A 27,233-nucleotide genomic window follows, 5' to 3' on the forward strand; every position below is an offset into this window, starting at 1 on the left:
GTTTGGATCACTGGTGGCTCAAAAGTAGAGTTGGTAATATACAGACCTAGCTTGTCAACCCGTTAAAAATAGCAGGCTCAGGTTGGCAAAATACCAACCCTCTAAGGTACGGGCTACTCCAGTTTGCACCGCTTTCAACACGTTTCGTCACGGGCTAGCTTGTTTTTTTAATAATTTTTTTATACAATTTTCAATATACCATACAATATAGTTGTAGGATTTTGACCCTCAAATTCCACATTGACATCTCCTCATTCATGTAATTGCATATGTAATATACACATAAAAGATTTGGTTAATTAATTTGGATAAGAAAAATAGTTAAATTAATTATTTAGAAAAAATATGTTAGGATTTCTAAAATATCTTCTCAAATTATAAATTAATCCTCATATTATTTTATTATAACCCACTACTTAAGTTTAAAACTCTAAATCTAATTTCAAAATTTCAAATTAAGCTCAATTTATACAAATAATAATAATTTTTTTAAAAAAAATATTTAGGTGGGCCTGCGGGTAGAGCTGGGAATCAGGGCTGGCCCGGCCCTCCAGGGCCGGCCCTTCAGGGCTGGAGGGCTTAAAAGGGCCGGCCCTCCAGGGCTTAAATTTTAAAAATACCCCAATTTGCTAGGCCCGGCCCTTAAGCTACAGGGCCAGGGCCGGCCCGCGGGCTTTTGGCCCGTTTAAGAAAAAATACTATTTTTTATATTTATCATATTTTTTATAAAAATATAAAAATAAACCAATGAAATTATTAATAAAAGACATAAATATGAATAAAATTAAGTCACAAATATAAAATATTATCATATATAAATATTCATCAACATCTAAGAACATCTAAAACATTCATTAACAATATAACAACATCTAAAAGTTTTATCTATAATGCAATTGTGCAATAAATAAACACTATCATTAATCTTTTGAAACTTCATCATCACTATAATTAATTTTTTTTTCATAAGTATGCTTTTCTTTCGTAACAAAAATATCAAGTTTTTCTTCTTTATAAGAATTTTATTTTTAAATTTTGCAATCTAACATTATTTTACTTTAATGTGAGAAATATTGTTGTTGAAACTCATGAATTTCTAATTCAAATTATAGAATCACAAGTTATATAAGTATAAAAATATTCTATTATCAAATATATATATATAGTTTAAAAATATCAATGCATATAATATAAATCAAATCATTATTACAGTCCAAATTAACCCATTTTTTAAAAATTTAATTGGATAAATTATTGTCTAAAACTAAATTTAATTTTAAAATGATAATAATAACTAAATATTTGAAATATTATTAACAATGTAAAAAATTAATAACATTAATATTATATAAAAAATTTTAAAAATAAAAAAATTATAAAATGGCTTAAAAGGGCCGGCCCGCGGCCCTCCAGGGCCGGCCCTTTTAAGCCCGCGGCCCTCCAGGGCCGGCCCTTCAGGGCTTATTTATCATTTTAAGAGAAAAATATCAAGCCCGGCCCTCATAATTTCAGGGCCTAAAAGGGCCGGCCCGACGGGCTCGGCCCGTTTTCCCGGCTCTACCTGCGGGCTACTTTAGTCTGCAACCGCTTTCGGCCCGCACCGCTACAGGCTGGCCCATATTCGTACCACCAGCCCGTATTACCAGCTCTACTCAAAGTTATTTTGCCTCGCAGATCCAGACAAGAAAATTGAACTAACAAAGCTTTTTTTTTTTCCCCTAAACGTACGTTTGGGGAGCCCAACGCCGTTCCAAACACAGCCTACGTTAGGTGTGTTGGGTTGCGTTGCACGCTTTTTCAGCTCATTATCACATTATTTTCCAGATTTGTCCTCTTCTCTTTTCCCTGAATAAAGCCCCTCTCCTCTTTGTTACTGTACTATGTGAATGTGGGCTGTGTTTTTAAGGGTTTTTTTTTTTTGCGGTTATGTTTTAAATATGTATAATTATTTCTTTTAAATATTTACAAGTTTTTGTAATAATATGTTAAATCCTTTTATTTTTATAATTATAATTTTAATACTTTTAAGAAAGAATCTCCAAAAAAATACCTTTGAATTTTAAGATTTCAAAATAGTCTTATTCATTATACTTTAATAACAATTGAAAATATTTAAAAAATAAATAATAACACATTTTTGAAGTCATTCCTGATTTTAGATTTCAAATTTTAGAGGTATTTTTTTTGGGGATTTTTCTTACTTTTAAAGTTACCAAATTATACAATTATAATACTCCTCCGGTCCTAAATATAAGACCCATTTTGTAGTATAATTTTGTACTACAAAATAGATCTTATATTTAGAACTGAAGGAGTATATATTTATAAAATTCATACTTTTTTCAGTCATTTATATCTAAACTTACTTTTTCATCATCCATCCAAACAAATTTTAACTTTTAAAACTAACTTTTTAGAAATGTCAATCCAAACATAAATTACACTACACTAACTAATTTTTATTCTAATTAAATTTTGCAAAAGTTAGATAGAATAAACGTGGATTTTGCCACCGCTAATCCAAACAAAGCCTTTGTGAAAAAGAATACTTTTTTTTGTTCATTAAAAATTGTATACGTACTATTAATTACTTATTAATTATTTAAATAATTTTTTCACTGATAAAAGGATATGTTTCCATCTAGTATATTAATAAACTAATATCCAAGCCCATCCTCGTCTATTAATTTGAACATATAGATAAAGATGTAAAATTAAAAGTGGTAGAGATATGTTTCAATTAAATTGAATATCACATGGCTAATTGACATATAATACGGTTGACCGAAAACATTGATATATTATATGATAGAGATATATTTTATCTATGTTTCAAGCATAAAAAAAAAATTAAAATTTTAATAGCACTAAAAATTTTCTGTAACAATTTTACTTTAGAGATATTATCGCACATCAATAAACAGTTGTTCTAGTTACATGTATTCTCTTATTTGAAACAATCTTATTGAGTACTAAAAGTGGGGGCTTCTTTCTTAACGAAAATTCAAATATTAGTTCACCATGTTGTATGAAATTAACTTTTTTCAGTAGATCCAATCCCTTTTGATGTAGGAGCTATATTTTCTTTTTTCTAAGCATATCTATCTTTTTATTAGAGATAATCATATTCAAGATATCATCTGATACTAAATGTGTTCAAACTTTAATTCACCATACTGTATCGAATTGATTCCTTCCGCTAGATATGATCTCGTTGCTAACTAGATTTTTCATTACAAGATGGTTCACTAAAGTAGAGGATTTTTAGGGCCTGAAGTAGACGTGGGCTTAAAGCTATGTACATGATCCAAGTCCATTAATTCATCTAAAAAGAAAATTTGATCCAAATGAAAAATAACATCCCAATAACGTCCTGAATAGGGCAAAAAGTGGGTGATCAAATAACGAAATAGTTTTTTGGCCAAAAAACGAACGAAATAATTTTCTACAAAACAATACATAATTTTGTTATTGTACTGATAATTTTAACTTATGTTGAGGTTTTTCGTATACAATGATCTTAATTTTCATATAAAACCATGGTCTAAATAACATGATAGTGGTATAAAATACTATTTTCGGTTCTAATTATAAAATCTTATTTATAGTTTATAGTCTTCAAATGAGGTTTCATAATTAGGATTGTAAGTAGTATTACAATTTCTGTATCTATATATCTATAAATTAGTATAGTAAGCTTTAAACCATATCCCTTTCCCTTATAATATGCTAGTATAATGCATGAGGCTAAATCTAATTTATAGCATTTGTATTTGGTATGAAAATGGGTGATATCTTGATTTTGAGTTATACAAATTAATTTTATTTCATTTTTAAATATATTTTCCACTTAAAAAATTTTATCTCATAAATTATTATTAATATTATTTGTAATAAAAATATAAGTCAAAATATAAACATATGTGCAACAAAAGCTTTCTTTTTCTTTTTTTGAAGAATATAATTATTTTACATGCTTATAATTTTTTTTTTGTATAATTTTGATTTGATGATATACAACAGTAGAAGTAATTATTATATATCATGCAAAGACAAACTTATCAACTATATAATTTTCCTTTTTCGGTGTCATTATCTTCGATCAACATTTACATTTGCTTTTTATTTGGCTTAAATATTTTAAATTGATGACCACCTAATCCACAACAGCTAGAGACCCCGCCATTCCCACATACCTCGTTTCTCAAAGACCCTACCTTCATGAGTTGGAACCAATATTTTAAAAGCCGGACTGGATATCAAAGCGGAAAACCTAGTGGGTCATGGTTCGTTCGGTCGGATCGGTTGGATCAGTGGTCGAACTGGTAACATAATAATTAAATAAAAATATTTATATTTACATAATAATATAAATTAAGTTTGTTTATAGTTATAATTATATTATAACATATTAAAATAAAAAATGAGATAGTATTAAAAATGTTTAGTACTTCAAATATTTTAACATGTATGAGAATATCGTATTATAAAAAGAGATAATAACATAGTAAGAGTGAAAAAAGCAAAGATGATCCTGGTAAAAAAACAAATTTGAAAAAAACAAGGTTATAACTAAAAAAACAGAATTCACCAAAAAAAAAAGAGAGTAAAAAACGTGGATAATATAATAAATTATTTTCTTAATGACATTACATTTTTCGAGTTCTATAAAAAGATAAACTCATTTGCAATAGTCAGTAAACAGATTTGATGGTTTCTCTCTCTTTTATTGCTTGGAACCCACTAGCAGGAACCCACGTGGGCCAGCCCCACCTCCTCCCCTCTTAGCAGAAGGATCACTGCTAGAGAAGCAACGTAGAAGCAGCAGGCCGATATGGAGAAGAACCAGTCAAAGAAGGAGCTGTTCTTGTGCTTCTTGGTGTCATTGTCACACTGGTCATGGCTAATAGGAGAGAGAGCCACCGGCTTTTAATGGGGGAAGAGAGAGCAACAAACGGTGTTTTGAAAATTTATTAATGAAAAGAGCTATAGTTTTAATGGAACAAAATATAAGGAGTCAATAAAAAGAAATAAAATTAGAAGGATCTAAATCAAAATCCAATAAAACTATAAGGATTGACCAATCTATTTTCCCTTAGCTTCAATCAACATTTACATTTGCTTTTTATTTGACTTAAATATTTTAAATTGAAAATTTTTGTTATTTTGCTCATTTTTAAAAAATAAAGCATGATATATACTAGAAATCATTTATATTAATTTATCACAAGTTTTACTATGCATAAATTATAAGGTAGCAAGCCAAAAAATCACATATAATATTTAGAAAAACATATTTAGTAGTTATTTATATATTTTATAATGAACACCGGGATTTTATTTCTTAAATTAGGGATACATGAAAAAATATATTGTTTTGTCCTTAATATAAGAGTGAGTTAACTAATTTAACTAGATTAATAAAATTAGTTGAGTTGATTATTTGTAATAAATATATGCTATCTTCTCTTTAAAATATCTTTTTAATCATGTGTATTAACTAGAATTACTATTTGATGAAACATTAATATGTATAATTATTAAAAGGACTAATTTGAAAAAAATAGATAAATATAAAAGATAAAGTGAATTAGAGTCTTATATTTAAAATTAAATTAAAAATTAAATTAGTTCTTATATTAAAGATCAGAGATAATATTTTTTTAATGATACACACAAAAAATGTCTAATTGAAAATAAGATAATGACACTTTTTTTAACAATTTTTTGACAGGGTCAACATGCCCAACACGCTTTTACAAGTCACCACGCGGATTAATGACGCGATTCTTTCAAATTTTTAAGCTTTTTCAAAATACTTTCGCTTATAAACAATAGGAAAAATTGTAAAAAAAGACTTTTGAATTGTAAAAATACAGATAGAGACCCTTAACAACTTTATTTTAGGTTTTGACAATAATAATATGTCATGAAATTGTCAAAACCCAAAGTGAAATTATTAAGAATCCCTATCTGTGTTTTTACAATTCCAAAGTCTTTTTTTGTAATTTTTCCTAAATTTAAAAAATTTGCATACACAATCACAATAATAGTAATGATTTTAAATTTTTTCCGAATCGCTCTAAATATAATTATATTTTCGAAGAAAAACCGCAACTTAAGCATTAGTCATGCATTATTTTCTTTTATTTCTATTTAAGTTGTCGACTTGTCGTAGGTCTTGCGACAAATATGGTTGTTTCATGACTTTTAATAAATGTTAAGAATATAAAATCATTTTAGATTGAGGTGTAATGACATAATCAAGGAAAAAGATTAATTGAATTAATCACAATTTCGGTCTCAATATTATATACTCCTCCGATTCTAAATATAAGACCCATTTTATAGTGTAATTATTCTAAATATAAAACTCATTTTGTAGTGTAATTTAAATTACAAAATAGATATTATATTTAAGATAATTACACTACAAAATAGGTCTTATATTTAGGATAAAAAGGAGTATTAATTAGCTCTTAATGCAACTATTTTCATTAGGCGGCAAGCATGAGGCATGTGTGCGTCATGGACCAATTATAGTTTTTTGGCATACACGTCACGAAATTACTTGAATATATATTTTGTTCATTTAATTAGCAAAGTAACTAATTAATTTGGTGGGGTCTAATGCAACTGGGGAGAAAAAAAATCCTGGAAATGAGTTCCCAGTTTTCTATATTTAACATAGAAATTGAAAACGCCGGCCAAAAAAAAAAATTGAAAACTTTATCACTAACATTAAGGGTAAAATAAATTAATAAAAGAAATTTCCTAATGACCGATAGTGTAATTCAAGAATTATGCATGCAATGGCAAAAGAAAAGAAAAAACAGAAAGAATATAATTGATGGAGTAATTTTTTCAAATTCATGCAGGTCAGTTTCAGATCTTTAAGATATGATTTATACAGTTTACATTTTATTATTGCTAAATTTTTGTTTTAACAATAACAAAAATAAATAAATATTATTAGTTGGTTATCACCTTGATGATAATTCGATTTAAAATAATACTCCTATTGAATGTAGATTGAATGTAATTTATTAATATTTAAAATAATACGATATTATTCACGGAAAAGAAACTAAAAAATAATAATTATTACATATTACATAGATTTTAGTTTTTTTATTGACTTGTATGATTTTTCTATGAAGATAAGTAAATGAAAAGGAAAGAAATATAAATTAGTTATATAGTTACTACTATTATTTGTGCACTATAAATAGAATCTTATAATTAAAAACGGAGATAGCAAAATATTATTGAAATACTTTTTTTTCCCCTTGAATGCTTGATATTAGTACTGGGAAAACGGGCCGGCCCGTGACGGGCTCGGGTTTAAACGGGTCGGCCCGTTTAAGCCTGAGTTCCAAAAATAAGTCATTTTTTCAAGTCCGGCCCGTGAGATGACAGGCTCGGGCTAGCCCGCGGGCTTCTGGTCTTTTTAATTAAAATAATTGTTTTTATTTTTTTGTATATTTTATCAAAATAATAAAAATGAAACAATAAAAATTACTAATAAAAAGTATAAATATAAATAAAATTGAGTCACAAATATAAACATTATCATGTCTAAACATATATTACAGTATAATAAAGTCTATTGAATAAACAAACTAAATAGAGGACAGACATAAACAACTAAATAAGCATTAAGTTCAGTAGATAATTACAATACGGATGATCTAGTTTGATTATAAATAATTAACAAAAAAGTTTAACTAACAAACATAGTATACATAAAGAATAATCATTTATCATACCGACAAAAAAGAAAAGAGTCCATCATTCTTAGTTCTAAATTTGTTTATACTATAAAAATGATATAGATCTTTATTTTAGTTTAAAAGATTTTTTGATCAATTATATTTCAAGTATAAAAAATATGGGAGAATGATAAATAAAGACTGTAAAAATTATAGATACAGTATTTTAATAGGTTTTGACAACTTATAAATAACAATATATTTTTATGAATATACCTAGTTTTAAATTTTGCAATTTTCATGTTTTTTTGGTTATTTTTCCCACAGCTATAGTGATTCTTTTTTTCTTTTTGTGAATGCTATCTATGTGAGCTACCAAGATAAGTAAAACTAAGAGTATACTATGTTTAAAATGTTAGGGTTTTCTTTTTTAAGTTAAGAAAAAAAACAGAAATTAAAAAAAAAATTTTGGCGGGCCTAAACGGGCCGGCCCGTTTATTTTTCGACCCTACAGGGCTGGCCCTTTTAAGCCCGATTTCCCTTTCAATGCTTCAAAATATAAACCCGGCCCTCGACTTAAACGGGTTTAAACGGGCCGGCCCGACGGGCTCGGCCCGTTTTCCCGGCTCTACTTGATAATGAGGTGTGCGCGCGCCTGTACAGATCCGGATGGATCTCAGAAGTCTTCCGGAACCAAATCGCACGTTATGTGCTTGACATTGTAAAAGCTAATGGGACTACAAATCTATGAATCCCCAGTCAAAAGCTTCGTTAATTTTTAAAAATATTTTATTAAAAATCATAATGAGCAGTTAAAACCTATTACTCCTTCTATCTTTAATATAAGACCTATTTAACTAATTTGATTAGATTAAGAAAATTAGCTAAGTTAGTTAATTATAAGAAATATGATATGTTTTTCTTAAAATACTATATCATTTTTCTTAATATCCTCTCTCCCTCTTCTGCTTGATTATAATTAAAGGAGTATCCATAAGAATAATTTAAAGAAAATTGATAAATATGAGAAATAAGTCTTATATTTAGGATCAAAACCAACTCAACAATTAGGTCCTATATTAAGGACTGGATGAGCATTATTTTTAGCTCTAAAATTTGTCATTACAATTGTACTGTTATAATTTTTTTTTTCCTGAAATATGTTTCTTTTTAAACCTTATTGCAATTCTCCTTTCATTATATATCTCTTGTCCATGGTTTGAATTCAAAACCTCACATTAACAAAACATTCACCTAACTATTCTCCTTTATTTATCTGAATCATAATAAATTTCATTACAAGGCACGGCCTCTCTTTTTCATTTACTTCATTTATTTTTAATTCCCTCCAAATATGTTTATAAACAAAATAAATTATGGTTAAGCCTATAGATAGCATTATTTAGCAGTTTATTGAATTTTATGCATATCACGGTAATATAGTAATGCGTTGGGAATTATTTATAAACGTAATATAATTAATTTTGGTATATTTTAAATGAATATAAAAAAATCTAAAATTTAATTAAATGTTAATTAGTGACATGGCATTGAGGACATCGTCATGGATCATGTTCCAAATGTTGATAATTAATTAGTTTTAATTTGTTTTTGGCCACCTAACCTGAATACGCCACTTATTGACCATTTCGCGTGAAATTAACATAACGTCCTTTTCTGCTTGACCATGTCATCTCTTCACTCAAAAGTCAAATATAAGGATTAATAAGGGAAAATACAGCAATTATAATTATAATAATAATAATAAATATATAACTGACACGGTCTCCACTCTCCACAGGTAGATATAAGAATAAATTTTTAGGGATAAAAAATACTTTTTAATTTTTTAATTTCATATTCCTCTCGGTATTAAATTTAGGAGTTAGATAATTAATTTAAAGATATTAAAAAAATTGATTCTGTTAGTTATTTGTGAAAAAAAAAGTGCATTTGTTTTCTTAGAGCGCTAAGTTTCATAATTTGTACTGAAAATTACTTTCTTAATAATACAAAAGCCTTTTAATATATACAACTAGATTTAGCAAAAAAAAAATTTATAAGACAAAATAAATTGAGATATTGTGTTTATAACAGAAAAAAGTGTAAGGTTTCATTTTAATTCTTTTTTTTTTTTTTGAGTAGGATGGTATCGCTAACTCAGGGTATCCCAGCTTATTAGCCAGACTAATCCCAGGGTGCCTCGCGCAGGTATCGAGCCCATGACGTGGTAGGGAAGGCGCCTTGCGTTCCCGTTTGCGACCAGTCAGACCCGACCTTTGCAGGCTTTCATTTTAATTCTTTAATTTTATAAAATGTCTTTGTAGTCCACTAACATTAATCGTATTAGTTTTATTGTTGATATTGAAATTTTAAATATTGACAAAAATATTTTTAAGTATTGACATAGTAAGTTTTAATTTTTAAAAAATAACAATGACCAGTGAAAAGATATTGTTTGAGACTAATAATATTAAAATTAGATGACTGAAAAAATATTTTATAAAATTAAGAGAATAATCGTATTTTTTAGACGGTCATTAGCATTGCACATAAAATGGGGAAAAAATTCTTGCCGTCCAAGAAAGTTGTGGTAGCTGGTATTGTTCTTAGCCTTAAGATGCCAGCTCTGCGAAATTGTGTACGAATGCTGTGTGGCCAACAAGGAAGCCTAAAGGTCAAATTGAATTGAAATAAAGCAATTTTGTTATTGACCAAATCAATTTATTTTATTAATTAAAAGGTATAAATCCATAACAAGTCAAGCCAAAATTTTCACGTTCTTTGCCTGAGTCTTTTTTTTTTTTTTTTTTGCTCTCAGTACGTAAATATCTTCTTCCTTAATCAAGCATCTTGTAAATTTATCCAATTATATTTGTAAATTCAAAGATCTTATATATTGTTGTTCTTGTGTTATTCAGTATTTTCATTACATTTTTGAATGTTTTAACCAATATTATCTGATTATTATAATTAAGAAATATATATCTAAATTATTTATGACTTGGGAGAATGATGAATTTCATGAGAAAAAAAAGCTTCTTCAAATTACCAAATTTTAAATAAAAATTTTTTACAAAAATATGTTACTTACAAATTCAATATTGTCGAGCTTCTTTTTATGAGATTCTCTCTCCTTATTTCCATATGTATTAATTTAACATAATTAATGCAACTTTGAGAAGTAATTATTATTTAAATAATAATTAGTTATAATATCATAATTAATTTTTAATAACAAAGAGGAAAATTGATATAATTTTAAACTTCTAAGTCAATATTAAATCTAAGGAAACTTTTGGTATTCAACATTTTTTAGTAAAATTTTCCAAGACAAAGAATATTTGACAAAAATAAAAACTCAATATCTCTCTTGGTCCCTTTTTTGGATTTCTCCTCCGGTATCCCAGGGCAATAGGCATCTTTCAGCCGTGACAGCGGCCCCAGACTAATCCGGATCGAAGGCTTGCAAGGAACCTTTCGGTCGGCGCCCTCTGGCTCCTCAGGGTGCTGCGTTCCCACGGCTCGAACTCGAGACCCGTGGTTAAGCTAGAACAGCCTCAGCCAGCTGACCTAACCCCGCGGGGTTTCTCTCTTGGTCCCTTTCATTGCACCACTTGGAACCTCAAATAATCGCGAATGGCATTGCCGCTCCGTTAACCCATCCAAAGCCGAAATAGAGTGATCTTTCATGTGAAGGCGTGAAGCCAAGAGTTGGAAAAAAACTAAAAAAGCTGAAGCATAGTCAACGGATGACCCATGGATTAAACCAGGTAGGACCCATGACCTTTCCCGTTGGTGTGTTGGTACGTTTACCATAAAACTATTGTGGTGGTCTTTTGATTTTTAATATAACATCTAATTAATTAATTTAAGTAGATTAAAAATATTAATTAAATTGGTCAACGGATAACCTATAAATTAAAGGGATAACTGCAATAAGGTTCCATCCAAAAAAATTAAATACAAAAAAGTCTCTTAAAATTATCAAATTATTCTTAAGTTTTAAGAGATCTCATTGTAATAAATTTTATTTGTTTAATTACCAAATTGTCCTTATTTTTTTAAGTTTTTATTGACAACTGAAAGAGCAGTCATTGATAACGTAAAATGTAAAAATTAATAACAAGCATTGACAACTCATGTTACTTAATTTTCTCCGTCCTTCTCCTACTTGATTATTGTTAGAGAATATTAATGGAGTTAATTTAAAAAAATTGATAAACATATGAAATAAATCTTACATATAGGATCAATATAAACTTTGTAATTAGATCCTACATTAAAGACTGAAAAATTATTTTTTTGTATTTTGTTGTTAGTGATTATTAATATTATTATTTTATTATTTTTAATTAAATTATGTTGTTTTAATATGATCATCTCGAGTTGATTTTAGTCAGACTCAGAATCACTAATCCTTAACCACTAGCTCAAGTAATTTAGTGGTAGGTGCAGTTTTTCGTTTGTTGGATATCGTTTTTAATTAAAAAAATGGGTAAATTTCGATTCAAGTTTCCAGCTGGTGCTTATTTTCCCCTGTTGACTACGCTGCTTCTTCCTCTGTTTCATAGCAATCGCCATCAATGGCCCTTCCATTCACATCTTCGTCTTCCTTAAAACCCCACTCACTGGCTTCCTTCTGTGGCTTTCCTTCTTGCTTTCCTCCTCTCCCGTCTAACAAGACTCTTTCTTCTCTATGGGAAATTCCTGCAGGAAACCCATTGTTCACGTGTCTTCCTCTAACATTTCTGGTCAGTATCTGCTTCAAGTTTAAAGTTTCTATGTGCATTGCCTTCCTCTTTTGGCCCCCAATTTGCCGTTCTTGGCTTTATTTTCCTTCTCTTGTGAAGGCTTATTTATACATATCTTCTAGCAATAGGTTTTGATGTTTTTAGATTACTCGTTCTTGCTTGCTCTGTAATCCTTGGTATTCTGGCTTTGCATGAAGTATTGTTTTGATCCTCATAAATTTTTCTCTTTTCCTATGAACTTTTCTACCTTTTCTTCTGGGGAAACCTTAAAAGTAGCCAGTTGCTTAATATTGTTTTGAATGCTTTTTATTGTCTAAGTTGAGTTGTCCAAGTCATAGATCCATGCATACTTTCACAAATCAGAGCACGCGTTAATCTGCACACCCAAACGTGTTAAACCCTTTGTGTGGTTTCTGTCCTAGTTGGTATCTAATATTTTCATGTTTTTAACTACCTTGAATCATTGTGATTTCCTTGGCTCGCAATCATAGAACGCCCCCCCCCCCCAAAAAAAACAAATAAAAACCGTTGCATTTTGCATCTAGATTTTAATGTTAAACTATAGCTTTTCATGCTAATGGATCTGGGTTGGAGCTCGGGGACGGGTTCATTTTTTGCACGGGTATGCTAAGTAAGATATTGTCATATATAATTGCACTCTATATTGGTACTTAATATTCCTTGACTTTCTGGAGTGATACAGCAAAGTGGCGATGATTTAATAAATATAAACTCATGATTGCTTTTACTCTGTTTCTAATATATTATCAGGAAAGGCTGAGTTTCAAAGTGGGACGAGTAAGAATTCAAATTCTTCAGAACGAAAAGCTGCATCACAAACTTTAGAACCAACCAGCGACAGATCCATCTCTTCCAGTCTTAAATCCTTCAGCTTCAATGATCTAAAAGAAGCCACAAGGAATTTCAGACAAGAAAACCTAATTGGGGAAGGAGGCTTTGGGTTTGTGTACAAGGGATGGATTAATGAGAACTCCTTTGCTCCCACAAGACCTGGGGGTGGGATCATGGTGGCCATCAAGAAACTTAAGCCAGAAAGCTTTCAAGGCCACAAGGAATGGCTTGTATGTAACAAAGAACCTCTAGATCAAGCTGCTTGCTAACTTCCTTGTTCGTTACTAGGTGTTAACTGACTTCCCATTTTTTTCCTTGGCAGGCAGAAGTCAATTATCTAGGTCAACTTCACCATGAAAATTTAGTGAAACTTATTGGCTATTGCTCAGATGCTAAAAACAGGCTTCTAGTTTATGAGTTTATGCAGAGAGGAAGTTTGGAGAATCATTTATTCAGAAGTAAGTAGTTTCTCATTCTCCCCTGTCTTTTTAATTCCTAATATTAACGAAACTTTATTTACCATAGCTAATAATATGGTAAAGCCAATTGTGAGTGTATTGCACGGGTGTACAACTTACATTTTTATCATGATATGTATCGGTTTTGGTTTTTATTCTTGATATCTGAATTGATTAATTCACTGAAAATTTTCAATGGCTTTTAATGATGGCAGAACTTGAAAATTTTCATGTTTTCCTTTCTCATTATTTCACAAGGCCATATTTTCGTCGTCATCTCTAATTCCAGATATAGCATAAAATGATATTTAAGCCATATCTTTTAACAAAATAAATAAATTGATTGCAAGAGTGCTGCATATTGCCTCTTAACTGGCCCATTATGTCATTTATCACATGATCCCTCAAAGTCACCTTTTCTTTCTGCAGAAGGTGTTCAGCCCATATCCTGGGCTTCACGGATCAATATTGCAGTTGGCGTTGCTAGAGGATTAGCATTTTTACATACCTTGGATGCAAATGTTATCTACCGCGACTTAAAGGCTTCTAATGTATTACTTGATTCGGTATGTAATATACAATTCATTTGTTTACTTTTTTGAAAATCTGTAATGACCACATCAGTTTTATATGGAATCTTCCATTCTGAAGGACTTCATCGAAAACATATGCAGGACTTCAACTCAAAACTTTCAGATTTTGGCTTGGCAAGAGATGGTCCTACTGGAGATAACACTCATGTTTCAACCAGAATTATTGGAACTCAGGGTTATGCTGCACCAGAGTATGTAGCTACAGGTAGATTCAGCTCTATCACATCTGAGTCATTTCTCTTGAGAAGTTGTTAGATTGTCACATTTTGGAGAAGTCAATGGTTACTGGTTATGGAAGCTGGAGAGATGAAATAACCATTTATGGAGAACAAAAGCAATGAGAAGCCATGATACCCTGTCCTGATAATAGCAAATATTTATGCTTGTTAATCTGCCTTTCATCACATGCCAAATCTGTTCCAACCAAATTATGATAAATTTATGTTTTCAAATCTAAATGCAATTGCATAAAATTATGAAGTGAAGCACCTTTTTCCTGGGGGTCAAGTTCTAACAATTTATTATTTGGGAAAATTCCAATCAGGAGCGTGTTATTCAAATATGTTTCTATTTAGAGCAGATGTCAAAACAAGATATCTTAATGAAGAATCCTCTTTTTTTAGTATAACAGTTTTGAAGAGTTGAATTAAACACAAGCATTTTCAGCAAGTGGCACATAAGGAGGAGATATATGGATTGGGTTTACCAAAGATGTTGCAACATCACCTATGCTTATCAAGTTTGATGTATTTCCCAAAACGCCAATCTATACTTAAGCTTTCCCTTTTTTAGTTTAGCAATTGCTTTGCTTGTTTCAACATGTGATTAAATATGAATTCTTGCATGTCCCAAAGGCATCTGTGGTTGGCTTGTTTGTATATTTGACTGAAGACAAAATCTTTTGAGTCATGAAGGCTTCTATACGTTGACAAGACAGGGTCCTCATTAACTATTGGCTATTGGGTTGAAAAAGGCAATATCAGTTATTACTAGTAGTTCTCATCCAAAACTGATAGCATCATGTATATGTTAGATAAAACTGATGAACCTGTTACCTTGCAAAAAGTTGATGGTTCATTTTTGCTTTCATGTAACAGGTCACTTGACACCGAGGAGCGATGTATACAGCTTTGGTGTTGTCTTGTTAGAGTTACTGACCGGGAGAAGGGTGGTAGAGGCTGACAAAGCCGGAAAGCCACGGGAAAATCTGGTTGATTGGGCAATGCCATTTCTCAAAGAGGGCAAGCGGATTTCAAGGATCATAGATTTGAGGTTAGGTGGTCAGTACTCGAAAAAAGGAGCTCAAGCTGCAGCTGCACTTGCATATCAATGCCTAAATGCAGATCCAAAATATAGACCAACTATGATACATGTTGTAGCCACCTTGGAAGAACTCCATTCCTCAAACATAACAATCCCAAGGACCCCACCAAAGTCTGAGTCTATAAACAATACCATCAAGCATGCTCGTCATTCCCTAAAGCCCAAGAGAAACACACGCTGACTATGAGCTGCTTTTGTGGATTCTTACAACAGAGTTTAGTTCAGGGCATGCATAGTATAATAGAGAATAGGTTACAGAAACGACTTTGTTTCTTGTTTTCTTTGTTGCTAAAGGGAACAATTGCCAAGTCTGTGTGTGATGTAATTGTGGTTGTATGAGTTTTACTTGTGAATAAATAATGTCTGTATGATTTTGTTTCCTATCCAAGAAATGTAATGTGGTTTGTCTTTTTGGGGTAGTATGTTATTCTGTGATCTTATTATGCTTAGACTTCTCTAAGTCATCTCCACATTGGTATTAATGGCTTCAATGTCAAATATAAAGGTAGTTTAGAAACCCCAAGCCAATTTGTCTTATTTGGTATTTATTGTGTGATGATAATAATAATATACAAAAGTTAGTTAAGGGGTAACTTCTCTAAGGCATCTAACCCTAATTAAGTCTATAACTAGATGAATAATCCAACTGTTCTTAGATTATGATTAACATATTATTGCACAGTTAGGTGTTTTTCCTCTTGTTCACTCTCCCCTCGTTGCCTCTTCTCCCTATTCTTCTCTCTCCTTCTCTTCCCTATTCCCTCTTTCTCTCTTTCACAATCACTACCAAAAAAAAAAAAAAGACTTTAGGCGATGACTTTCGGCTACGACAAAAAAAGTCGCCGCTGAAAGTAGACTTTCATTGTTTATAAGAAGGTTATTGATTACGATAGAACAAAACACATGACGTATTAAATTTGTGCTTTAGATGTGATAATAAAATTTGCAAATATTTAATATTTTCGGAGACAATTAAGTTTGATTTCATGATGAAGGACATTATTTGCATGGTAACAATGAATCCCTAACATAAGTTGTTTCATGTAACGTAGTCAAGAAAAAAAGCTACCCAAACAACAAATAAAATAAAATACCATTAATATATAATATATCACTTGCACAATTTACAATAATACCTTAACATGGGAAGACGTCAATTCCGCCCTAGCTCATCCAATGAAGTCTTGTAAATCATGTCTCATACACTCAAAGATCATATAAATGCCCCTTTCGTACTTGTTACCAGTTGCATATGAAGACACCATAAGATAACAGGAGTCCAAAAGGACTTGATGGAACTATCTTCGAAAAGACAGTCATAGAGAAGATTGTATACTTTGTTTTTGACTATGTGAATAATCCTAACATCTAATGTGAACAAGATAATGAAAAGCTTAGCTGTCTTATCTTATTTCCAATTCTCTTTTTTTATTCTCTCTCTATGCTTTGCTCTTTCACATTTTTTTTACTATTAGAATTACTTACCAGTGGGATCAAAGATTGGGAATTGTAGAAAGAAAGATAAAGGAGAGATAATAATAGAAAGGGAATAAGAATCACTACTACAAAAAAGAGCTTTTACGACGCTAATTTACGGTGATTATTAGAAAAAACACTGTAAAGAATATGACGGTGACATTTTTATAATTATAAACATATTTTTAAAGGCAGTTATTTAAAAAACTGTCATAAAAAGTTCTTTTAATGGTGGTTTTAAAGAAAACCGCTGTAAAAAATACTTTTAACAGTAGTTTTTTAAATAACCGCCGTAAAAAGTCTATGAGAATTTTAAAATCCATCGCGCAATAGTTTTCACTTTTTAGAGTCAGAGCTCATAGTCTCCCATTACCATATTCACTCAATTTTCTCCCTCCTCTTACCTTTGTAAGCGTTTATCCTTTGCTTTTATTATCTTCACCATGTTCTTCCATCACCGTTGTTGTCGCTGTTGCCGTCGCCATTGCCTCATCTTCTTCATTCTTATTTGTGAGTTTTTCACCTCCATTCTTTCTGTGGATTTCATAGTTTTTATGGTTTGATATAATTATTTTCTTTGGTTAAAAATATGATATTTACTCTGAGTTTAAGGAGATTTGATTTTTATCAGATCTGAGTCTTTGATTTTATCAAATATGAGTCTTTGATTTTATCTTTATTAAATTTTAGTGGCTTCGATCTGGTGGTTGAAGGTGAAGCTAAGTGGCGCTATTATGGCGAGAAAGAATCTATGTTTGCTCTATCAAAATGCTTTTAACTGGTGAGAGATTATTGGTTAATTGATTTTTAGACCCCTTCCTTTGAGACTTTGTTCTCCCGTTCCATCATAATCAATAGGGTGAAACGTAGACTAAAAAATTCACGACGGTTCTTAAATTGCCGTGAAATCCTCTATATTTTATGTCGATGACATAGACGTCGCTCCCAAAACCATCATAAAAAGCTTAATTTAACTGCCATTAAATGTTTTTTTTGTAGTAGTGAATGGAGAAATGAAATTATAGTAAGAAAGAATAGCTGTTGAGAAGAGTGAGATGAGAGGTGTAAATTGAACCATTGTATTTGTATAAAGTTGTTAATGGGAATTGAGGCACTAGTAGCACCATATGGTGGTTATTCATTCTCGTTTAGTGTTGTTCCGGACAAAGAGTTTTTGCCTTGATGATTAAATTTAATACCGATAATAGTAAATTAGTTGTCATCCATACAAATAATAATTATTTTGGCCTTTTTTTTTACCACCTAATTAGTTTGAATATGATACGAGCATATGAAATTATATAAATTATGACAAATGAAATAATTTGGTCATGGAAAAAATTTGGCAACCTACTAAAACGTCAGATACAGCTATAATAATATTTTTAAAATTTTCATGAAAAGGCATGATTTAATTTCTCAAAAACAAATCACTCATATACACCTATTTGTCATTTGTGAAAATATGTACATTGTATAAGGCCATGGTTTAAAGGCTATCATACTAATTTTTTTTCCCTTTTCAGAAATGCAAAACAGAAAGAAGCCAATAATTAATACGACTATTTATACTTTTTCTATATTTTACATTAATTGATTTGATACCTTCAAACTATTTATGATCTTTTTTTTTTCAAACAAATTATGGATGTCACCTTAATTATTGTTTGTTATTAGTGGTTTTTCATGTCAGTTAAAAACATACAGTTATAAATATTTTACAAATTATAAAAAGTTATGATCGGGAGTCGCATGCCAGATAGAAATTATCTGTCACTTAAAATATATATTAGCTATCAGATCTAATTTCCTTGTCCTTGAAAGAACCAAAAACAAAAGAAGTGATTTGTAAAGGAAAACGAATATATGTTTTTTTTATAAAGATTTTATATTAATTAATAAGATAGTGAGAGACAAATTATGAAAGCTAATAATACACAGTTAGCCAATAATATTAACATGATGGTAGTAAATAAGGGTTTACTGGGCAATCTGATATAACTAGCATTGCTCATTTTTCTTTTGGTTAGAAATATAACCATTACTATTTACATTTCTAGTTCATCAAAAGAAATCCAATAAAAAAAATTTACCATGGATAAGTTCCTTTTCTTTCCATCTAAATAACTTGAAAATATTTAAAACCTATAATGGATTCAATCTTTCACATATTTTTAGTACTCTATAATGGAATCAATCCTTTACATGTGATCTATGGATCTCTCCTATCATATTGATCTTGCTCTTTTCCCGAAGCCTCAAATCATAATATGGTTGAAGCCTCCACTTCTTATTTGGCATTTAAAATAGGAGTGAATGGTGATTTCTTGATAACTTGAAATTTTGCTCTATATGTCCCTGTGGAAGTAATACCATTCTCCTTCTACAAGAACATCCACCAAAAACCCATTGAAAAAGAGTCACTTTTTTTTTTTATTAGATCTCTTCCTTTAGCAACATCTGCATCGAGTACTGAAGGAATTGATATAGATAAATTTTGTGTGAAAAGTTTTCCAAATTATGTATAAGAGAGTGGTGAGGTCTGAAGGAATTGATATAGATAAAATAATGTCAAACTCACCTTTGGTATTTCGCTGATTTGATGGTAAGGTTGTGCCATTATTCTCAGCATTGAAGCTTCCTTGGAAGACTTGCTAAACAGTTACGATTTGTCTTCATAAGTGACATGGTTATATGTAGAATGTGTATTGAAATAGTGTGGTTGAACTCTTGTAAATATAGTTGAAGGTAAGATGGGATAAAGAGGGGGTATGATTTTCAGAAGAGGTGGTGGTCTTGAAAAGTGAAAAACTGGGGGTTAAGTTTTGTCAATTCTATGTGCTATGCTACTAGGTTTATGAAATCTGTAAATTTTGTGGGCAAAATTATGTCTATTTCTGTCAGCTGTGCTCTTTGAGTTTATGAAATTCTGTTGGTAAAATTTTGTTAATCTTATGAGCTGTTGGTTCATGATATCACAAAAATTACTTTTATTTAATATCAAGCGTGTACAACACCAAGATGAGCAAAAGTGATAGGTAATTAACTCCTGATATGTCTGTGTAACTTGTGAAGTTAATTACAATAATAATTATTACAATGAATCTACTATTTTCGATGGCCGAAAAAAAGATAAATTTTCTATTTGTTGAAGACAAGGCAAGAAACAAACATTAGCGTGTCGGTAATTTCCAAAACAATTGTCTAAAATTTTGAATAAAATTGTAATTAAAATAACCTTAATTTATAGCGAAACTATATAAGTACAAGGACATGATAAATTAAATATATTTATACGCAAGACATATTTTTAATATACAAAATTGATTTATAATATAAGTATTAGTTGTCTTTGCTTTTGTGGACTAAATGAAAGTACTTAAGCCTTTTAGGAAATAAAATAAATACTTTTTTGTATTAGATATGGATAAAAGAAATAACATAGTCCCTAAATCAAAGCCAAATCACTTGTTTTATTGAAAAGATTAGACAAAAATAAAAAGAACATGGAAAATATCTGCTAAAACCGAACCGGCCCTTTTATTTTATCTTTCTTTTGAAGTAACACAGACAAAATTTAGAAGAGTAGTTTTATGATCTACAAACTAAAATGTTATTTATTGATGACATTAACCACAAATCTATGTTTATTTCTCTATATATAATTCATAGAAAATTATATTATTCATAGGTTGTAAACTATATATATAAATTGTTGGCAAAGATACTATATAAAATATTTTTTCAGAGTACTTCACAGATGCATGAATCTCACATATGAATTAAGTATATAAATGATGGAAAGTTAAAAAATTTGGTAACTTATTTAAAGTTTATCGACTTCATCATAACTCCATTTGAATTTGGATGTAAAGATTTATGTCAAAATTGGAAAAAATAAATATTCAGGATTTTAATTTAGACACGCATTTAACTTTTCAAATATTAATAATGTATCATTTGTACGTTTTCACTATAGTCTAAAGCAAACTTAATACTCCTCCAGTCCTTAATATAAAACCTAATTATTGAGTTGGTTTTGGTCCTAAATATAAGACTCATTTCTCATATTTATCAATTTTTTCTAAATTATCCCTGTGGGTACTCTCTCAACCATAATCAACTAGAAAAGGGAGAGGGGGTATTAAGAAAGATGATTATGGTGTTTGAGGAAAAATATGCCACTTTTCTTATAATTAACTAACTTACCTAACTTCCTTAATTTAATTAAATTAGTTAAATGAGTCTTATATTAAGGACCGGAGGAGTATATGCAAGCAATATAGATAGTTTAAAAAATTATAAATTTAATATATAATATAGATTGTCATATTATATTTAAAATAAAATAAATCTAAAAAATAACTCATATATTTAAAATCAAGGAGAGTTATAAAATGTCATGATTAAAAGGGGGTCACAGATAAAAATTAGCTGTCACTTTATTTCAAGTATTAGGTATCACACAAGTGGGACCCGCACACATTCCTCTGTGCATCTCAACCTTGTCAAGTCTCTATAATGGAATCAATCCTTTACATGGGTAAATTCCTTTTCTTTCAGTCTGCATAACTTGAAAACATTTAAAACCTATAATGAATTCAATCTTTCACATATTTTTAGTACTCTATAATGGAATCAATCCTTTACATATGAGGATCCATGGATCTCCCTTTTTATATTGATCTTGCTCTTTTCTCGAAGCCCCAAACCGTAGTATGGTTGAAGCCTCCACTTCTTATTTGGCATTTATAATAGGAGTGAATGGTGATTTCTGTATAATTTGAGATTTTGTTCAATATGTCCCTGTGGAAGTAATACCCTTCTCCTTCTACAAGAACATCCACCAAAAACTAATTGAAAAGGAGTAATCTTTTTTCTCTTGGAACTCTTCCTTTAGCAACATCTGCATCAAATACGATGTCATTCTAAATATTCCGTGGAATGTTTTCCAAATTATGTATAAGAGAGTGACAAGGTGAGAAGGAAAGAAAAATTATATTAATTGATATAGATAGAGTAATGTTAGACTCACCTTTGGTATTTTGTTGATTTGATGGCAAGGTTGTGTCATTATTCTCAGCATTGAAGCTTCCTTTGAAGACCTGCTAAACATTTATGTTTTGTTTTCATAAGTGACTTGGTTACTTATATGTAGAATGGGTCTTGAAATAGTGCTGCTGAACTCTTATATATATAGTTGAAGGTAAGATGGGATGATTTTTTTTGGGGGGGGGGAGGAGTATGATTTTCAATAGAGAGGTGGTGGTTTTGAAAAGTGAGAAACTGTAGGTTAGGTTTTGTCAATTCTATATGCTATGCTGTTGGGTTTATAAAACCTATAAAATCTGTGGATTTCTTAATTTCTATTAAGTTTTGTCAATTCTGTGTGCTATGTTGTTGGGTTTATGAAATCTATAAAATTTATGGATTTATCAATTTCTATTAGCTGTGTTGTCTATGAAATCTATGAGTAAAATTTTGTCAACTCTATAAACTATTCAATTATAATATCACAAACTACTTTTATCTAATATCAAACGGGCACAATACCAAAATAAGTAAAAGTGATAGGTAATTAACTCCTCATATGTGTGTGTAAGATGTGAAGTTAATTACAAAAATAATTATTATAATAAATCTGATGGTTAAAAAAACAAGATAAACTTTGTATTTGTTAAATACAAGGCAAGAAACAAACATTAGCATGTCAACAATATCCAAAACAATTGTCTAAAATTTTGAATAAAATTGTAATTAAAATAATCTTAATTTATAGGGGAAAAATATAAGTACAAGGACATGATAAATTAAATATAATAGTATGCAAGACATATTTTTAATATATAAAATTGATTTATAATATAAGGATTAGTTGTCTTCGATTTTGAGTGCTAAATTAATGTACTTAAGCATTTTAGGAAATAAAATAAATACTTTTTTATATTAGATATGGATAAAAGAAATAACACACTCCCTAAATCAAAGCCAAATCACTTTTTTTATTGAAAGACCAGACAAAAATGGAATGTAAAATGTGTACTGGTAAAACCGAACCGGGCCCTTTATTTTATATTTCTTTTAAAATTATACAGACAAAATTTAGGAGTATAGTTTTATGATCTACAAACTAACGTGTTATTTATTGATGACATTAACCACAAATCTATTTTTATTTCTCCATATAAAATTGATAAAAAATTATATTGTTCGTAAGTTATAAACTATATAAATTGTTTGCAAAGAAATAACAGAAAATTGTAAAAAAAGACTTCAAAAATAAAAAAAATTACAAATAAAGACCATTACAATATTAGTATTGGTTTTGACAATAATTGATAAGCAAATGACAACAATTTTATGAATGGGTCTCTGCATGTAATTTTTTAATTTTTAAGGTGTTTTTGTGCGATTATCTCAAGAAATAAACTATACAAATTATCTTTTTAGAATACTTCACAGATGCATGAATCTCACAAATAAATTAAGCATATAAATGACGGAAAGCTAAAAATTTTGGTAACTTATTTAAAGTTTATCAATCGCATCATAACTCCATTTGAATTTGCATGGAAAGATTTATGTTAAAATTAGTAAAAATAAATATTCAGAATTTTAATTTAGACACTCGTTTAACTTCTCAAATATTAATAATGTATCTGAAGTTGTATTTTTAATCACTATTTGTCACTTGGGCATTTTCACTATAATCTAAAGCAAAGTGAATGTATGCAAGCAATATAGATAGTTTAAAAAATTATATATTTAGTAGATAATGTGGATTGACATCTTTATATATATATATATATATATATAATAAATCCCAGAAATAACTCATATATTTAAAATTGGTAGATATCATACAAGTGAGACCCACGCACTTCCCTCTTTGCATCTCAATTTTGTGAATTCTTTCATCTCTATATTGTGCTGTTGAGTTTATAAAATTTGTGAGCAAAATTTTGTTAGTTATATGTGCTATAATTATAGCATCATGAGACTACTTATAGAAAGATCGACAATATCAAAATGCTTGTTGATTAATTATTGGTAATTATTTTGTTATTAGTAATTATTAATATTATTGTATTTTATTATTTTCAATTATTTTGTTATTTTTAATTAAATTATATTATTTTAATATGATCGATTTGATTCTGAGTTGATCCCGTCTGATTTACTAATCTTTAAACCAGCATCTTAATTGGTTTAGTATTCAGTGCGGCTTTTTATTCCTTAGTTTTTATTACACCAATGACACAATGCCTGAAGAAATACGAACAAGATGAAGCCTTTATGTAGCAGCAGCGTAAAGATGCAATGCATTGGATTTTGTTTCCTAAGTATGGCCGCCACAAGCTTTGAAAAGCTAATATCGGACCTTTCATCGCCCCGGATCTAACATCCTTTTTAAGATTCTTTTCCACTTTTGCCTTGATTCGCACAAGGAATTAGGAGGTGTTTGGCAAGATAAAAAAGTGTTTTTGAAAAGTATTTTTTTTATAAAACGAGACAGTCTCCTCTACATATTTATTTCGTATACCATAAAAATACTTTTAAAATCATAGTTTGATTTTTATCCAAATACTCCCTCAAAAGAACAAGAGCATGATGATGATAGGGCACACAATCAAGGGTGGAAATAGGCCAGGCGGCCTGTCAGGGGCCTGTGGTCTGGCCTGGCCTGGCCTATTTTCAAATTAAAACAGGCTTAGGCCTTTTTAAAGGCCTGTTTCTCTTAAAAGGCCAGGCTCAGGCTCTTTAATAAGCCTGTTAAGCCTGTTAGGCGACCTGGGCCTGTTATATATTTTTTAAAATATTATAATTATAAATTTATAATTAACTTTTTTTAAATAATACCATGTTTTGATTAATATTTTAATATGCCTAATACCACATTTTTATCCTGAATAAAACCATGTTTGGATTACTCTTCAATATACCTTGGATGATGATTTCTATAATATACACTTTGTTATTCATTCAAATCCTACTGCCCGATGATGATTTCGTGTTTGCCATTTTTGACTTTTATTTACCTATACAAAACTACTTAGTTTTTCTAACGTACATCACCAACAGTTGACAATAGAAATAACCCCTCTATGAATTTGATTTCTGTTTATTCCTTGTATTGTGACCATTTTAACTACATCTTCTCCTCAAGTTATTAAATATTTTTCACTTAAATAATATAATTTGAAAGATGAACAACAAAATAATATACTACCATTTGAATATTAAATATTTTTCACTTAAATATTTTAGATAATTTTATGTTTGTATTTTATATAATTTGGATTGAGTTATTATAATGTTGAGTTGATTTAAATATGTTTAAAATATTTTAAAAAAAATACAGGCTTCTTAATAGGCTTCAGGCCAGGCCAGGCTTTTACACAGGCCAGGCTTAGGCTGAATATAAGGCCTGTCACAGGCCACAGGCCAGGCTCAGGCCAACATGCTTCAATACAGGCCTGGCCTGTTAAGGGTAAAGCCTGGCCTGGCCTGGCCTGTTTCCACCCCTACACACAATTGAACGTAGAGTTGGTGATCTGGTGGGCCGGCGGTCATCCTTAATCATGAGAATTTATTTTTTTTTAAAATCTCAACAATTATTTATTCATTTACTTATTTACTATATTATAAAAATAAAAAATATGAACAAAAATAAATTTATCAACTCATGAACTCTCACTTAAAAAGCTATGATGTCCAACTTTTAATATAAAAATTAGACAACTAATTTAAAAATGTTTAAAAAATTAACTAAATTAGTTATCTATAATAAGTAGATATTGTCTTTTTAAAAATATTTTTATTAATCATATATATTAAAACTATCCAATTATAAAAATTTATTAACATGTATAACTATCATAGGATTATTTGAAGATAAAATAAAAAAATAGAAATAAAGTAAATTGAAACGTTATTTTTATTTTTTTGCTAAAGTATATATATTTTCGGAGGCAATTCTATTCGAGATACTGTTAGACATTAAATGTGAGTACTTCTCAATTCATAATTCTAGCATATTAGTTTATCTTTAACAATTTCTAGCATCATCAATTTTATAAACAAATCTAGTTAATTTTATTGATCATAATTCATACCTACCAATTCAATATATTTTTTATGACAAAGCTAAAAAGGAATGTGCATTTTTTTAAAAATAAACTATATATAAATTAATTATAACTGTATGGAATATGAAAATGAATCATAATGTTCTTGATTTCTGAATAGTATAATTTGTTATAAGTTGATTTCTTATTATGCACTCAAAGATATTCAAAGCTAACACTTTTTTTTTTTTTTTAAGTTTTGTCCTTTTTTCATATTCATCATTTTCATTATTTTTAAGTAATTTTTATTTTCCATTCACATTTTGTGTAAAAGCCTTGTCATTCTCACACTTGATTTTTTTTAATTTTTAATAAATTATCCTCAATATAAAATTCATTGACAATCTTATATAATATACAGTGACTTTTTTTTAATCATTATTTCACTTTAATAAAATCAAATGCGACAATAAAATAGTATGATTTTGAAAATTACAAATGCGTCATAAAGTTAACAAAAATTATTTTTTGGTTTTATTCAATATATATTACAAGTGCGTTATTTTTCAGTTTTATGCAATATTTATTAATAAAATAGTGCTATGATTTTGAATATCGTTAAAATTTTTATTTTTCTATTTTTTAATGTTTTTGATGAGATTAATATTTTATCCAATATATCTGATAAAAATAAAATTATTTAAAATTTGTCTACTAAACTAATACTATAATTTTAATTTGTTTTCTGATATATTAACAGGAGTACATATTGGTAATAAATGAAAAAGGCATTTCCCCGGGACGCCCTGTGAAGGCGCGAAGCCGCGAACCTTACTACCACCGCCTCAGATTCAACTTCAACGCAACGGCCCTTTTCACTTCTCTCAACGTCTCTATTTCCTCAACGCTCCGCGAACCCTACCACCGCCTCAAAAGCAACGGCCAGTTTTCGCTATAGTTTTTCTTTTGATTGAAATCCCCCACCTCCGTCTCTCTG

General features: G+C 29.7%; 1 protein-coding gene across 1 annotated transcript; it reads left to right on the plus strand.

The window, feature by feature from the left end:
- The first annotated feature begins 12,399 nt into the window (after positions 1-12,399).
- On the plus strand, positions 12,400-16,209 carry LOC114717825 (probable serine/threonine-protein kinase PBL2). Its single transcript, XM_028903030.1, has 6 exons — positions 12,400-12,466; positions 13,238-13,548; positions 13,641-13,776; positions 14,206-14,342; positions 14,451-14,574; positions 15,467-16,209. The coding sequence occupies exons 1-6, from the start codon at positions 12,412-12,414 to the stop codon at positions 15,871-15,873; spliced, it is 1,170 nt and encodes a 389-aa protein (XP_028758863.1). The 5' UTR covers positions 12,400-12,411; the 3' UTR covers positions 15,874-16,209.
- The last annotated feature ends 11,024 nt before the right edge of the window (positions 16,210-27,233 follow it).

Source organism: Neltuma alba, unplaced genomic scaffold, assembly GCF_004799145.2.
Source record: "Neltuma alba isolate B1F8T4 unplaced genomic scaffold, ASM479914v2 tig00011777_pilon, whole genome shotgun sequence".
Lineage (NCBI taxonomy): Eukaryota > Viridiplantae > Streptophyta > Magnoliopsida > Fabales > Fabaceae > Neltuma > Neltuma alba.